General features: G+C 38.3%; 2 protein-coding genes and 1 long non-coding RNA gene across 4 annotated transcripts; 1 reads left to right on the top strand and 2 right to left on the bottom strand.

Moving 5' to 3' along the window:
• The first annotated feature begins 19 nt into the window (after positions 1–19).
• On the top strand, positions 20–12,850 carry LOC132786870 (transcription factor IIIB 90 kDa subunit). The gene is made up of 7 exons (XM_060793580.1): positions 20–253; positions 323–691; positions 767–871; positions 11,136–11,285; positions 11,351–11,577; positions 11,636–12,536; positions 12,599–12,850. Exons 1-7 carry the CDS (start codon positions 181–183, stop codon positions 12,751–12,753), a joined length of 1,980 nt encoding a protein of 659 aa, XP_060649563.1. The 5' UTR covers positions 20–180; the 3' UTR covers positions 12,754–12,850.
• LOC132786869 (BTB/POZ domain-containing protein 6-B) lies at positions 1,005–9,196 on the bottom strand. The gene is made up of 6 exons (XM_060793579.1): positions 9,132–9,196; positions 6,008–6,408; positions 3,939–4,451; positions 3,720–3,873; positions 2,974–3,648; positions 1,005–2,911 (listed from the first exon to the last, which is right to left on the bottom strand). The coding sequence occupies exons 2-6, from the start codon at positions 6,330–6,332 to the stop codon at positions 2,359–2,361; spliced, it is 2,220 nt and encodes a 739-aa protein (XP_060649562.1). The 5' UTR covers positions 6,333–6,408; positions 9,132–9,196; the 3' UTR covers positions 1,005–2,358.
• A 1,809-nt stretch (positions 12,851–14,659) lies between the features above and the next one.
• LOC132786876 (uncharacterized) lies at positions 14,660–15,628 on the bottom strand. 2 transcript variants are annotated; one of them, XR_009632483.1, is made up of 3 exons: positions 15,460–15,628; positions 15,100–15,399; positions 14,660–14,898 (listed from the first exon to the last, which is right to left on the bottom strand). It is a non-coding gene; the product is annotated as an uncharacterized LOC132786876 (long non-coding RNA). The 2 variants fall into 2 exon arrangements; XR_009632482.1 differs by having other exon boundaries at positions 14,661–15,035.
• Between the last annotated feature and the right edge of the window lie 361 nt (positions 15,629–15,989).

Raw genomic sequence — 15,989 nt, 5'->3', positions numbered from 1 at the left:
GGTCAACGTACTAATGCACAGAATATTTTACACTACTCCAACACTGAGTGCGACATTTATAGTGGTTTAAACAATTTTGACATTGTAAATATGAATTAAACTGACAAATGGAGTATTCCATGTGATTTATATTAGTTGATTTGTTGAAAAATATGTAATTACATTTATAAGCAAAGCACGATGTCGACTGGATTAAAGTGCCGCAATTGCAATTCCAATGAAATCGAAGAAGACAATGCGCGTGGTGACCGCGGTATGTTTATTTAATGTAATATGCAATATAAATTAATACTTATGATCATTTTATTGTCTCGCCGTATAGTGTGCATGAATTGCGGATCTGTACTTGAGGATTCACTCATTGTATCAGAGGTGCAATTTGAAGAGGTGGGTCACGGTGCCGCCGCCATTGGACAGTTTGTTTCTGCAGAGTCTTCGGGCGGTGCTACCAACTATGGCTATGGAAAATTTCAAGTGGGTTCCGGCACAGAATCGCGAGAAGTCACGATCAAGAAAGCAAAGAAGGACATCACACTGCTTTGCCAGCAGCTCCAGCTAACGCAGCACTATGCAGATACTGCACTTAATTTCTTCAAGATGGCCCTAAGTCGTCACTTAACCCGTGGCCGAAAGAGCACTCACATCTATGCAGCTTGCGTCTACATGACATGTCGCACTGAGGGCACTTCACGTAAGCTAGATTCTATTGGCTTGACTTCAAATCATTAATTCCTTATAACTAATCCGAAGTGTTTCTATTTTGCAGATCTACTCATCGATATCAGCGATGTGCAACAAATTTGCTCGTACGAACTTGGACGCACCTATCTGAAGTTGTCGCATGCCTTGTGTATTAACATACCATCTGTAGGTGAGTTGATGGTTCTATTAAATTGATTGTAGCATAGTGGCAAGTGTATTGAAGTTGACCATTATAATATTTTACAATCCTGACATCATACAAATTTAGTGAACCAAGCTCTCACATGAATATTAAAACAGCCAGTTTAGGTCTTTTGGTTTTATTATTTGCATTATGTATATGTATTTCATAGAAAGAATCGAATGCGATTTATTTGTTAATAGTCGTGGTACAGAATTAAAATAATTTCTTATATTATCTATTTGTAAGAATTTCATAATGTTCTTTTTATGTGGAAATCAGCATCACCCAAAAAATTAGTTTTATTATTGGGTACCAACTGAAAATAGTGTTAAATGATTTCCATTCCGATAGAAAACAGAGTCGAACATCAATTGCATGTTTTACGTTAAAACAACTTTCTATTAGAGCTCGCAAATAACTGTCGACTATTTCTCGTTGTGTGCAAATAAGTGACTTTTCCTGACTTTACAAAAAGACTCAGAAACCGATTTATGGGTTCTTGTAAGAGCTTGCTCGCGCTCAGAGCGAATCAGTTTTTTTATATTCCGTTTTGTTCTGGTTGTTCCAAGACCGTTTTGTCGTGTTCATTGAAGCAAAAAGTCTTTTGCGTATGTGTTGGTATACTCTCACATACATAGGCAAGGAATTCAAGTCTCTTGCTCAGAGCGGGAGAGTAAGAACTTTTTCGGTTGTTCTCGCAGCGAGAGCGCAGGAAGAAAAACGGTCAACAGTTATTTTGCGAGCTTTGCTTTCTATTCATTTATGCTTTAATGTTTAGTTATATGTAGGTATATGTATGTATATTTATCATGGCTTTCAAATTCGTATGCATATTTCAACATCTTAGATTCTCATTAAATTAGTGGAACATTTTTTTTCGATCTTTCGATCATGAGAAAATAAGAATTCTTTGTGACGCTTTTGGCATAAATTTCTTTTACTTGATTTGTTATTCTTATATTGATTGATTGCCCGGTGAATAATTAATTACTTCTACGATTTTTTAAGTTTAAGCTTGACCCTACCAAATGCAATATAAATAGCATTGCTCTACGCTTATAAGTAGTTGTTAATCATCTTTGGAATTACCTTTTAAATTTAAAACTGTAATTCACCAAGAGATGTGTGTGCATTTAGATCTATGTACTTCAAACACAGTAGCAGTTTATTTCACTAGATAGGTGTGGTGTTGCACCTACATGTCGCTCGCTTGCCTAATTAACAAAGAAAAGTAGTTTTCTTTTACTTATGACTGTCTTCAAGTAAATGATGGGAATAATAACTACATATATAATGTTAATTTCGCATTTCTAAACCTCCAATTTGTTTTGATGCATTGCACTGAAACCCCATGAGTTCCTATTATGTGTGTGTTGTAGCTGAATCTGCCTCTTATGATGTTGCAGCTGCTGTTGTGTCTGCTGTCGATAGTAGCAGGCGCCTTGCCATTCAGCGCAGTATAGCTGTGCGCATCAAGTGTTGCTTCCATCACTGTTGCTTGTTGGGGCGTTGTTCATTAATAGCATTTCATCTGAGCCATTATTGGTATTGCTGCTACTCCCAATATCAGAAGAGACACCACTACCATTAGAAATAGCCTGTGTGGATCCTGCAATGGCAGCGCTTACTGAGTTGGTGGGCGAATTGAGTGCAGTAACAACGGTAGTGGGTCCATAGAATATTAATTCAGGTATTTGTCCACCCTGCACTCCAGTGCCATTGGTACTCTCTGAAGAGCATTGAAATTGGAATGTAACGTTGCCCATGAGTACTTCTGACATTCCCTCCTGGCCAAAGAAGCTCAACTCATTTCCATCAAGTATAACTGAGGCCGTATAATAGCATTCCGGTTCAATTTGTATGGGATTCTCAAAAAATACATGAAAAGTGTTGCTTGAACCATCCGAAAAAAACTTCGTATCATTCTCGGCTAGAGTGCGCCCTAGACGCTTTAGTTCTATCTTCACGTTATAGTTTGCAGCTCCAGTGGAAGAGCCATATAGACCAAAGCCTACGATGAAAATTCTAAATAAATGAAATTATATTCATGAGCATCTGGTTAACTTTAATGTTTTGATATTACGTACCTTCGATCTACTGAGAACTGTATGGAATCACAGCGTCCCCGATATCGCCACTGGTTTGAACGATAGGCGCATGACTGAAAACGGTGACAGACTTGAGTTTTAAGTCCTGCACGTATTCTCGTAGGAAAACTCAAGCTGGGCTTTTCTTTGGCTGTAAAGTGTAAGAACATATCAATTGTCTCTTGGGATGTGAGTATGCCAGTTTGAGCTACGCCATTCGCAAATTCTTCTAGACTCATGGTCGGTATGCGTATCAGATGAAGTGCGTGACCTAGCACTCGCCGTTTGTTTTGTGATGTTTCGTCGATACTCATTTTTTCACATGCATTTATAGCCCAATTGAGAGCGGCCTCGAACAAGTGTATCTCTTTGCAATTTAAAGTTTCACGCGATAAGATTGATTCAAACGTCTTCAGGTCAATGTCCACAAAGTCTTCGGATTTAACTGCCATCTCGGCCTGGGCATCGATTACTTCCCAACAACGCTGCATCAGTTCGGACTCCTCAAAAAGGCGCGATTGACTGAGAAGTAGACAGGCGTTTTTTGCCGTCAGCTTAACTTCGAGGTAGTTAACGCAAGCACGCGCCAAATGTGGAACAATATATTTTTTGGCAGCGTATAACGTGGCCAATATATGCTCGGGCTCTAGTTTGATTTCGTCACAGTACAGATATCTGTTGCAATGTATTAAGAATTGAGGTGAGCGGTTCATAATTGTGACACAATAGATGGTCTTGGAACGTACCTTAAAAGTGTAAGAAAAGCCGTTGGTTCTACATCAGGCACTTTGATTTCTTCCTTGTTTTCCGCCAATCCGCCGTAAAACATGGCATAGAACACAGAGCTGCCAGTGGCAAGAATGTATTTGTGTGCAGGAATTGTTTGATTCGGATCGAAATCTAGAAAGATATACGACATACATTAACATCTTTAACAATTGCTCATTACTTAATAAGCCACACACCAAAATCACCGCCCACAATGAACCTCACATCCGACAACAGCTCATTGTTGAACATTGCTGCATTGCGCTCCAACACTGTCGCCTTGCTCGCTTGCCAGTTTGGATCGGCAGTGTCGATTGCATTCGAGGCGCCGACGGCGGCATAACTGGCGTTGCTGCCAGCCGCACACACGTAAGAGCCACTGCCACTGTTGGATGTTGACGTTGTTGCATTGGTCGTGCCACCTGCAACCGCGGCTATTGAGGCAATTGTTGCAATGTCAGTTGAACTGGAAGGTAGACAGAATGTGGTGGAGTTGCTATTGCCACTGTTGCCGCAAGTTAGAGTACTTGGCGATGCAAGTGGTGAGGATGGGGCACTAATGGGCTGCGTAATCTGTATGTTGTGATCAGTGGCACCGCCCACTGAACTTATCCCTGGGGAGGTGATTGCTGCTCCACGTTGTTGTGGCTGCTGCTGGTGATTGTGCGGGGGTGAGTGTAAGAGACCGTTGCCATTGTTAAGTGTTTCCACTGCAATTGACGAATTATTATAAATATTGTTAATTATAATCTTGTTACTTTCATTTATGAAATTTTGTGATATATCTTAACTAAGTATAACTTTATCAATACTGGTCTTATTTACTACTAAAATCACAAGTGTACATGAGTATGTATGTACATAGTAATGTGTGTGTTTAAATGAGAATAACACTTTTGGGGAAAATCGATATGTCTATAGAGATGCTTCAGCATTTCAGTGTCTCAGCATCAGAATATTCTAATAAATTTTCTTACCATTTATCCAACCACCGTTTAGCTGCGAGTGCGACATAGATTCTTGATTTCGTTTGCTACTACTTGATTTTAATGAGAATCGATTCAAGGCGTTATTATTATTGCTACTATTATTACTAAGGTTATTGCTGCTGCTGGCCATGATTGTAGTTGCCGTGACTTTTGCGTATGTTACTTGATTATTTTCTTATTTATTTCTGATCGAAATGTTTAAACACAACAATATAATATGTAGACTTAGCTGTTGCACTTTTATTTCAGAGGTTCTTGCCAGACAAACATTTGTTTTTCAACCAGTCACAGTTGTGCCATTGTAAAATCTATGTCTGTGTATCGACGCATATTTATCGTCTTGACAGAATTTGCATTTTCCATTTGAGAAGCAGACCGATAAATTGGTGGTGGTTTGTCGATAGTTATTTGGTTATTTGCTTTTTTATTTCTGATCGAAATGATTCAATGCAATAAAATAATATGCCACAATTGCCACCAAACATCTGTTTTTCAACTATTCACAGTTGTGTAATTGTAAAATCGATGTGTCTCGACGTACATTTATCGTCTAGACAGAATTTGTATTTTTCATTTAAAAAGCAGACCGATAAATTTGTGGTGGTATGTCGATTGTCAACTAACCGTACACAAAAGCGATGTCGACAGCAGTGATTCGCTAGAGAGCTGCCGTGTGCTATAGCAGTCAGCTTGTAGGCGTGTGTCTTGAATTTAAATGAGATAATGATCATTTCGACTGCATATCAGTTTCGCAAGCTTTTCAGAGCATTATTCATAGATTATATCACTGCGGCAGGTAATATGTATTTCCGTCATGCCGATTGGAAACGAGAAAATTGCGTTCGCACATTTGTTAGGATAGCACAAATGTGCGAACGCAATTTTCAATTAATTATATATCAGTGTACGTGACACCCAAATTTTACCACAACCTTGTACAGCGTTATGTATTTTGCCTAACTTAATTAAAAATTCGATATTAGGTATTTGAGATTAATATGTATATTGATTGTTAGGAAGTATGGCCATCAATATGAACTTGAAATTGATTTGGTCATCGCGCTGAAGGTTTGTTTATTTCTTTGCATTCACACATACGAAGCAACGAATTTGTACAAGTATATATAAGTATACATATATAGTACCATAAAACCAGTTTCGAAGCCGTTAGAGCCAAAATGAAAAATTTAACACGTATCTGAAGATCTTACTAGTGTGGCAAACAGTATTAATTTGGTGGTCTAACTTCCTAAGTCTTACATATATTTTATACTTACTATTGTAAGATCTAGGCAAGTGTTCTTCGGCAGGAGGCTGCTCCTCGTTTTCAGAGTCAGGAAGTTGGGACTCCGGTTCATAGTTGTGCGCATAAGCGCTGCCCCAATGACCGCTAAAGTCTTCCTCTTCGAGAGTAAGCAAGTGATCCAGCACCTTCACACCCCGCTCGAGGGGGCCGTGAATTTTGTTGATTAGCTCGGACAGACGCAGATTGAGGCCGTAATGGACGCCGTCGAGACCTCTCGGCGTCGGTGTTGTAATTGCCCAATAAAAAAGGTGACGTCCAAGATGACTGCTCAGATGGTTCGCAAATGCCTCGATCATCTTCGTAGTTTTATTACAATCTTGTGTGGCATATTTACATTTACTAGCTTCCCTTTTATTTTCTAGTGCACTGCAACTAATTAAATATAATGCGTTGTTGTATTACGTAATAACTCAATCTACAGAGTTAAACCCTGTATCTCTGGCTTACTATTGCCTTGCCTTGCCTGCCTTGCCAGTTTTTTTAGTTGCTGGCCACTATGCACTTTCTCTACCAGGTTCACTTCCCAAATGGATTTCCACACGCATTTGGTCTTTTTGATTACCTACAGGAAGTCGACAAAATTTTCTCGGCCTAGCCTCTTTTAACATCATGCAATATGCTTTCGCTGTAACTTTTGCGTTTCTTATCGTGCAGAAAAAAAATTTTTTTTGGGCTTCTGCGGGTATAAGATGCCTTCGGCTGTCTAGAGGAATTATGCAATCAGGTAGTTTTAATAAAAAACAATTCGAAGTCAACTACAAATCCAAAGCCGTGGCTAGCGGTCCGTTTTCTTTCAGATTCGATATTGATATCAATAGATATATTTCCATTTTATTTATATTTTTCATTTTCGATTTGTATACGTTGTTTAAACTTTGTGTTTATGCACTTAAAATTTGCCGCTTGCATTAACATTTGGTGCCCTTTCTTAATTTATGTACTTTTTGACTGCTCTGACATTGTTTGCATTCCGCATTTCATTGCCTCTTTAATTGTAAGTGTCGGCTCACATCAGCCGTACCGAGACACATCGCACATAACAAAATGACAGAGAACAGGCATGAAACGAGGAAAGACTCAAAACCACAGAGTGACCCCAAAATATAGCTTGGCTTAACACTTTCGATTTGTATTTCCTCATTATAAACGAAGAATAAAGTAAAAATTCACTTTTCTGGGGTTTAGGTGTTCTACTGTATTGTTTTTCTTCGTATTTCATGAGTGCAACAGCAAAACATTTTTGCAAACGTGAATCAGTTTGCTGATTAGCAAATTCTACCAAACAGCAAAGTTATATTATCGCGAACAAGAAAAATATTTAATATTATTTATTTGAGACATATAAATTTTTGCTGAATGAGCTTTTGTAATATCAATGAGAAATGTTTTTTTTTATGCTCAAAACAATTATCATTATTATTAAGCTGGAGTTGATTCTCGATTGTCATTTGATCATTTGAGTGTCATTGTAGGTCAGTATAGGTAAAAACCTTTATATCTAGTTTCGAGGGCCCTAGGGAATTGTGCAATCTGTTGGTCTGTCATCTATCGGGCGGACGGTAGCTTGACTAAGACATGCGGCTTATACGGTTTGATTTGTAGATAATTTTACGAACATTAGTGGGCATTTTTTTTGTAACAATTTACTCGTTTGTATACCCAGTATTTATTAAACCTACAGAAAAAGGGTGCGATAATTATGGATAATACAATATACCATTTGGAGTTTCAAAACCATGCTATAACCGCTTTTTACATGTTTCTCGATAAGTAAATCTTTATGCAATCCTTTCGCAAAATTGGCGTAAAAAAGGAAATATATTAACGTATATTGTTTATGAAATGGTTATTGCATGGTAGCGCGGAGTCGGTATCTTTAGACTTTATTCAGCTAAGCACTCTCACATGTTAATATTTCTTTACAAACGTTTCTATGCATATTTTTGTAAGTCATGATGCATTTAGTCTAATGACTTGCTGACTTTAATTTTTTGTTGCACAACTTTTTCACACTAAAAATTATTTTGCAATGAAACTAAAAATTCTCCTGCTATTTACTAGTGGCAGATTATTCTCCATGTTTTGTCTTTGTTTCATTTATTTATGATATATATATTGTGTTGGAGGAAAACTTGTTTTGGGTTTCGATAATTTAGTTACTTAATTTCGTATTCACTTCGATCATCAAGCAGTTTGAGTTGTCATTTATTTTGTTGTTCCGAAAACGTATTTCTTATTATAATTTGTTCTTATTCCAACGTATAGAAGCGTTATTCGCACATAGAATATTAAGCAGACACGGGAGACAGAGAGAGAAAGAGGAAAAATTTGAATTCTTTTTTCCAACTATTTTGCACACAATGGAGTATTTGTTTAATGGTATTGATTTTGAATTATGTGGTTTAAAGAAATATTAATTCATATATTTGCTAGACGCATACAGTTATATTGTTTCTGGTATTGTTATTAATATTCTTTTAAACGAAGCCGGTAACTTGTTGATTACTTTTGGATTGAGTATTTCACATGTACATAGGTAGTCAATAGGAATTCATTTTATTTAATTAAGTATATAGTTAGTAAGTTTATTAGCGCCACTTGTATTAAATTTAACATTTTTGTGAATTAGTTAAATTTGAATCCAAAATTCTGGAATTTGCAATATTTCAACCATTTTCAATACTTCAGTTTTTATTTGTCTATAATCAGCGGTTTTCAGCCTGACGTGATCTTTGTTTATAAATATTTTTAGCATATACATATATGTACATACATATATATATGCTTTCTTTAGCAACGGCAAACTGGGTGACCTTCATTTAAGACATGGCTAAAACACACATCTTAAATAACTTTAAAAATTATTGTTGGCATAATATAAATATATATTGTACTTTTTTTTGACAATATAGAAAAGTTACCGAGTGAAATTATGACTTCACAAATTTATTATTGTACTTTGTTAAGTTTAATTTTGTCACGAACTTAAGCTTAATTGTGTAAAAATTAAAACGTAAACAAAACAGCGCGCACTTTGCAATTATTAATATTTGTACAGCAAATACAAATAACTACGAAAAAATAATAATTTTTACATATACTTTTGCGCATGCGCGTCGATTACACTTGTGCTCACGAGTCAACGAACGAATTCGTAGTGCCACGACTTGACGACAACCACGAAACACTTACCTCTGGTCGAGACGATGCGACCGACTTTGCTTTGACTGTCTGTGAGCGACGACGATCTATTGCCTTGAGAGAATTGAGTTGTGTGGTGTCGCATGCGATTTTTGATTATTTTTTTCGCGTTCGAAATTTGTAGTAATTATTTATGGGGTGTGAAGAGAGGTTGTTTACTTTTTGAATTTATTTCCTTTTGGATACAAATGCATGGTCTACGATTTGAAGATATATATTCACAATTAGTTCAAAATTATTTGAGAGCGGGACGAATAATTCCTTAACTTATCTAAATATAATTGCAATGAATGCATATATATATAGGCATATATATATAGGCTATATTGATAAAATTAAACTACTGGATAATCGTTTGATGTAAGCCTACACAATACCATTTATCGTTTAATACCAGTCAAATTAAATAACACTTAAGCCAACGTAGGTCTGCGTCGTCACATTGCAAATGGTTGCCAAAATTGCCAGTATTTTACAAGTACAGAAAAGTGTTCATGAAGACAATGGGTGCGCTTTTTTTTTTAAATGAGATGCGTAACAGATAATTGCTGTCATGACAAAGGCAAAAATAAAGTTTAAATAATAATAATTTTACTGGCTACCGCAGTTTCTGCAATGAGAGGCATTGGACGGATGGCACTGGGACATTAAGAAACCATTAGCAACAGCAGATATCGTGAACGCCACCCTAGAATCCCACTCCATAATAGTCTGTCAAATGGTGGGCAAACGCTTGGAGCAGTAACTGCAACAGCTGCTGAAGATGAGTGGTAACAGCACAAGAAGGGTCAATGCAGTCGCAGCGACAACAGCATCATTTTTCAAGTGGAACACTCAACGGCAGTTGCAGGACCATCGAATAAGGGGGGCTCGAGGGGCGAGAAGTGCCTGAGGAAAGGCATGGCTGCTTGGCTCAAATATGCGCATTCATTAGGGTTTAATAAATTTTTTTCAAGTACTGTTCGTGGACTTTGTGATAAGCTTTCGTCCACGGGATTGTTGTGGTTGTAATTGCTGTCGGCGTTTAACAGCTGCATCAGTGTGTCAAGCTGTTGTATACGTACACAAGTGTCAGCTGGCTAAGAGACAAAGGGTAATGTGTGATCGTTTTAGCTTAAGAGAATAAAACTAGTTGCCCTACTTAACGAACGCACTTCTGGTATCTCTCAATTCGTTTAAAACAAATTACAAATTAACAGCTGATGATCATTTTTCAAAAACATTGTACACTTTACTATATGGAACTCTTCAGACTTTTTTTTCCAAAATATTTGTCTCGTCTCGCATGACACAGATCGTTGCAAGGTTATTTATGACTTTTGAAGATTCATGACTTTTATTTGGTTTAAGCATTTTTGTGTTTTGCTTTTGACTGTTTTTGCACACTATCCTCATTTACGAGTACTAGTGCCCTTTGTTCCAACCTTATTTGTTTATTTCCTAAGAGCTTTCAATATTTATTGCACATTGGTGTTACACCTCCTGACTTTTATTTCAAATTACTCGCTGTGAATGATAATCTTAAAAGTTGTCGCATGCTATAAATGAACTCTCTTTTTAATGCTAGTCGAACAGTAGATCGTTATATGACTCTCCCATTCAGTGCTCACGGTCAGCGTATTGTAAAATTTGAATGAGTTAAATATACTTGCTCGTAAATACTTGAAACAGTCGGGTTAAAGCTTGTATTTCGGCAGAGGCTACTGCCGCATGACGCGACTATTGGTGTTTCTCAATTTTATTGGTAAGCGCCGATTTGAAGGTCACTAAACAAGTTCTTCTACTGAAGCGCGTTATCATTTTGCGATGGCAATGAAGAGCAACAGCTTGTTGTTTAAAGTTGCTTTTGTACATTTAATCGACAAGTTCCTTATTGCATACATTTTTCTGCATTACAGATCCCTGTCTTTACATTATGCGCTTCGCAAATCGACTTCAACTGGGTGCCAAGACCCATGAAGTATCAATGACTGCGCTTCGCATTGTGCAGCGTATGAAAAAAGACTGCATGCATTCAGGACGTCGTCCAACAGGCCTTTGCGGAGCAGGTTTGTTACCATTGAAAATTATACACTCGTTTGATATACAAAATTTGTTTCTTTGTAAACCGTAGCTCTACTTATTGCCGCCCGTATGCATGAGTTTAGTCGTACTTTAGCAGATGTCATTGGTGTGGTAAAGATACATGAGTCAACACTCCGCAAGCGTCTTTCCGAGTTTGCCGAAACACCCTCTGGCGGCTTGACTTTAGAGGAGTTTATGACCGTCGACTTGGAACGTGAACAGGACCCGCCCTCATTCAAAGCTGCACGCATTAAAGATCGCGAGCTTATACAAAATGTTAGTCAAACTAGCTTACAAATATGGCAATCACTAAAACTTCTAATTTTTATTATAGATGGGCATTCACGAGCTGACGGAGCTGCAAAAGCAAATCGATGCTCATTTGGAAAAAGATCTTGGTAAATATACTGGCAACATTATGCGCCAATTGACAAAAAGTAAAGGTAAAAAAGAAGAAAAAGATAACGTCACGGATAATGAACTCGAAATAGAGGATTCAATGCAATTCATAGAGCAATCGAATGCCAAGGTGATTAAAGAGTTTATTGCAAACAATACAGACGATACTAAGCCCCAGGTGGGCATGACAGCTGTTATCGAAGGATTGCGACCTGACATTGAGGCAATTTGTCGTGTCACGCAGCACGACCTCGAAGATCTGGAACGGGCCAAGCAGCCAATCGAAACTGAACTGTTCATTGATGATTTGAATGATGAAGAGCTTGATCAGTATGTACTGACAGAGCAGGAGGCGGTAACTAAGTCAGATATGTGGAAAAATTTGAACGCCGAGTATTTGCGAGAGCAACAAGAGAGGGAGGAACGCTTAGCAAAGGAACGTGAGGAAGGCAAGCCCGAAAAGAAAAAACGAAAACAACGGAAAAAAGTTATAGGGCCTTCCTCTAGTGCTGGCGAAGCAATTGAGAAAATGCTGCAGGAGAAGAAGATCTCAAGTAAAATTAATTACGACATACTAAAGACCCTTACAGAAGGTATGGTCACGTTATCTGAAGAGGCAGAGACTTCTTCTGAGCAGGCCAAGCCCAAAACAGAGAAGCTTGAGCGAGCATCTGTTATTTTAGAAGAAAGTCCCATTGCAGGCAATAGTCGCAGCAAATCAACATACGACATACCCCCCGGACCTAGTCGAAAACGTCCGAAAGTCGAAGCGGCTTTATCGGTCAGTCTTATTGAGCAAGAAATCGAGGAGAAACCCGCAGTAGCTGTGGATGCAGGTGACTAATACAATCACATGTCTAGTTAGAACGCGTTAATAGATATTGTTTAACTTTTATAGATGACATTGACTACGATGTCGAGCCGGATGATGTGGATGCCGATGCCGATGCCGAGCCCGAAACAGAGGCTACATTGCAGGACATGCTCAACAAGGGTGCTGCGGATGAAGACGATGATGAGTACGGTTACGGCTTCGAGGAGGAGGAATATTAGTTTTTACAATGTACTAGGAACAGATTTTTTTATATTTGCATGCTCTTGTCACACATACAACACATTTACGCACAAATAATATTACAAAAAACAGCTTCTGGAGTAAATGATCTTAATTTTCTAATTGGGCATGGATGCTTTGGTAAACCGCATTTAAATTTCGGCGCTATTAATTGTTTAAAACCAGTTAATAAGACGACGCAAACAATAATGAAGTACAACTCATAACATAATTAAGTTAAGCTTTGAATCCTCCCATTTTTTTAATTCATTTTTCATACTATTCGCGGCACATGCTGGTCTGCTCGGCTTTGTTTCTCTTTGTGCGTTAGCTGCCATTAAATTATTGCTCCCTCTTGCCTTGCGGCATTAGCGCATCCATTTACATGTTTAAGTCGTGTTGCCATTGCCTTCAGGCTCAAGTGGAGCAGAGCACTCGCTTCTCTGTTGTTAGTTTGGTTCTAATTGTTGGCGCTGTCGTGGCGCGCCTCTGAGTGCTGCAAATAAATATTTCACTCTTAATCATGTTTTGCCCTTACAGTGTGTTGTTTTTGCTTTTGTTCCTCCTGTTGCTACTACTGTTGTAAGTGTTGCACTTCAGGCGCCCAGTCAACTAGCCGACCAGAGACGGTGGTGCTCAAAGAAATTTTCTACGTTTCGTAGACATGAATGCTTTGCGCTCCAAGCTGACCTGATGAGTGCCAAGTGTCCAACAAAGAGTTTTTAAGTCTTGAGAGCCCTTTCCTATGCAATTTTAAAGCAATTATTAGTTGATTGCAGAAATAATTTGTTTTTTACATTACTCTTATTTTTTTTGGATTTGAAAAATCATTTTCTTGTATTGTTTTAAGAAGTTATAAGTGAAATCAGTTGTTACCTGCATGGTGTGTATTGCAAAACCAAAAAATTAATTAGAATATATCCATGAACAATTCCACAAAAATTAATTTTATGCGGTAATAGTCGACATGCACTGTGTAGTAAAAGAACTGCACTCAAAAAATTGTTAAATTCGTCTGTGTATTTTCACTCATTTGATTTGAGTTCAGAGCATTAATGTGCACTGGACATTGAAAAGATAGTTACGCTGTTTAAGGACTAAAGCATATTTTTCTGCATTTAATGACCAGCGGATTATTTGCATAAGCTAATAATTAATAAAACGCACGTCCACTAGGAAAAGGTGGCGGTGGGCGTAACTTGGCCTAGCTGCTAATTGCATTAACTTCAGAAAATCATATCAAATTATTGCATATGAGCGACAGCCAAATAGATAAGGTTTTTCGTAGGGATTTAAAACTAAAAAATTATTATTTAAAATCTACTCATATGATTGCAGACATTTGGCAGACATTCACTTAAATTGTTGACAAGCCAATTTTTGCCTTTAAAGATCACTTGCAATGCCTTCAAATTGTGCAGAACTGCTGAGAAATAGTTGAGTAATAGATGAACTGCTGAGTAGCAATTGATTAGATGAGCTAGGCAATCTTTGTGAAGCTCGCCTGCCTGACCATGCCCACTTATCAGGTCCGCCCACACTAATATCTTGGTCCGCCGCCTAGTAAAGCACACACACAATTTGGCAGACATATATTAAAATTTTTGGCAAGCCAATTTTACCCTTCAAAGATCACTTGCAATGCCTTCAAATTGTGCAGAACTGTTGAGAAATAGTTGAGTAATAGATGAACTGTTGAGTAGCAATTGATTAGATTAGCTAGGCAGTCCTTGTGAAGCCCTCCTGCTTAGCCACGCCCACTTATCAGGTCCGCCCACACTAATATCTTGGTCCGCCGCCTAGTCAAGCACACACACACAATTTGGCAGACATATATTAAAATTTTTGGCAAGCCAATTTTTGCCTTTAAAGATCATTTGCAATGCCTTCAAATTGTGCAGAACTGTTGAGAAATAGTTGAGTAAAAGTTGAACTGTTAAGTAGCAATTGATTAGATTAGCTAGGCAATCTTTGTGAAGCCCTCCTGCCTAGCCACGCCCACTTATCAGGTCCGCCCACACTAATATCTTGGTCCGCCGCCTAGTCAAGCACACACACACAATTTGGCAGACATATATTAAAATTTTTGGCAAGTCAATTTTTGCCTTCAAAGATCACTTGCATTGCCTTCAAATTGTGCAGAACTGTTGAGAAATAGTTGAGTAATAGATGAACTGTTGAGTAGCAATTGATTAGATTAGGTAGGCAATCTTTGTGAAGCCCTCCTGCTTAGCCACGCCCACTTATCAGGTCCGCCCACACTAATATCTTGGTCCGCCGCCTAGTCAAGCACACACACACAATTTGGCAGACATACATTAAAATTTTTGGCAAGCCAATCTTACCCTTCAAAGATCACTTGCAATGCCTTCAAATTGTGCAGAACTGTTGAGAAATAGTTGAGTAATAGATGAACTGTTGAGTAGCAATTGATTAGATTAGCTAGGCAATCTTTGTGAAGCCCTCCTGCCTAGCCACGCCCACTTATCAGGTCCGCCCACACTAATATCTTGGTCCGCCGCCTAGTCAAGCACACACACACAATTTGGCAGACATATATTAAAATTTTTGGCAAGCCAATTTTTGCCTTCAAAGATCACTTGCAATGCCTTCAAATTGTGCAGAACTGTTGAGTAAGTGTTGAACTGTTGAGTAGCAATTGATTAGATTAGCTAGGGAATCTTTGTGAAGCTTGCCTGCCTGACCATGCCCACTTATCAGGTCCGCCCACACTAATATCTTGGTCCGCCGCCTAGTCAAGCACACACACACAATTTGGCAGACATATATTAAAATTTTTGGCAAGCCAATTTTTGCCTTCGAAGATCACTTGCAATGCCTTCAAATTGTGCAGAACTGTTGAGAAATAGTTGAGTAATAGATGAACTGTTGAGTAGCAATTGATTAGATTAGCTAGGCAATCTTTGTGAAGCCCTCCTGCCTAGCCACGCCCACTTATCAGGTCCGCCCACACTAATATCTTGGTCCGCCGCCTAGTCAAGCACACACACACAATTTGGCAGACATACATTAAAATTTTTGGCAAGCCAATTTTACCCTTCAAAGATCACTTGCAATGTTTTCAAATTGTGCATTGTAATAGTAGTCATAAAGATATTTGGAAGTACCTCGATTCACCATGTCACCACGATCATCGTGACGTTTCACAGCTACCACCCAGGATGCTGCTGGCCCTTGCCAAAGATACATCCATTCTGTGCAACTTCTCCACCGG

The sequence above is a fragment of the Drosophila nasuta genome, chromosome 2R, assembly GCF_023558535.2.
Source record: "Drosophila nasuta strain 15112-1781.00 chromosome 2R, ASM2355853v1, whole genome shotgun sequence".
Lineage (NCBI taxonomy): Eukaryota > Metazoa > Arthropoda > Insecta > Diptera > Drosophilidae > Drosophila > Drosophila nasuta.
Note: the sequence above shows the minus strand (reverse complement) of the source record. Positions and strands in the feature narration are given on the sequence as shown.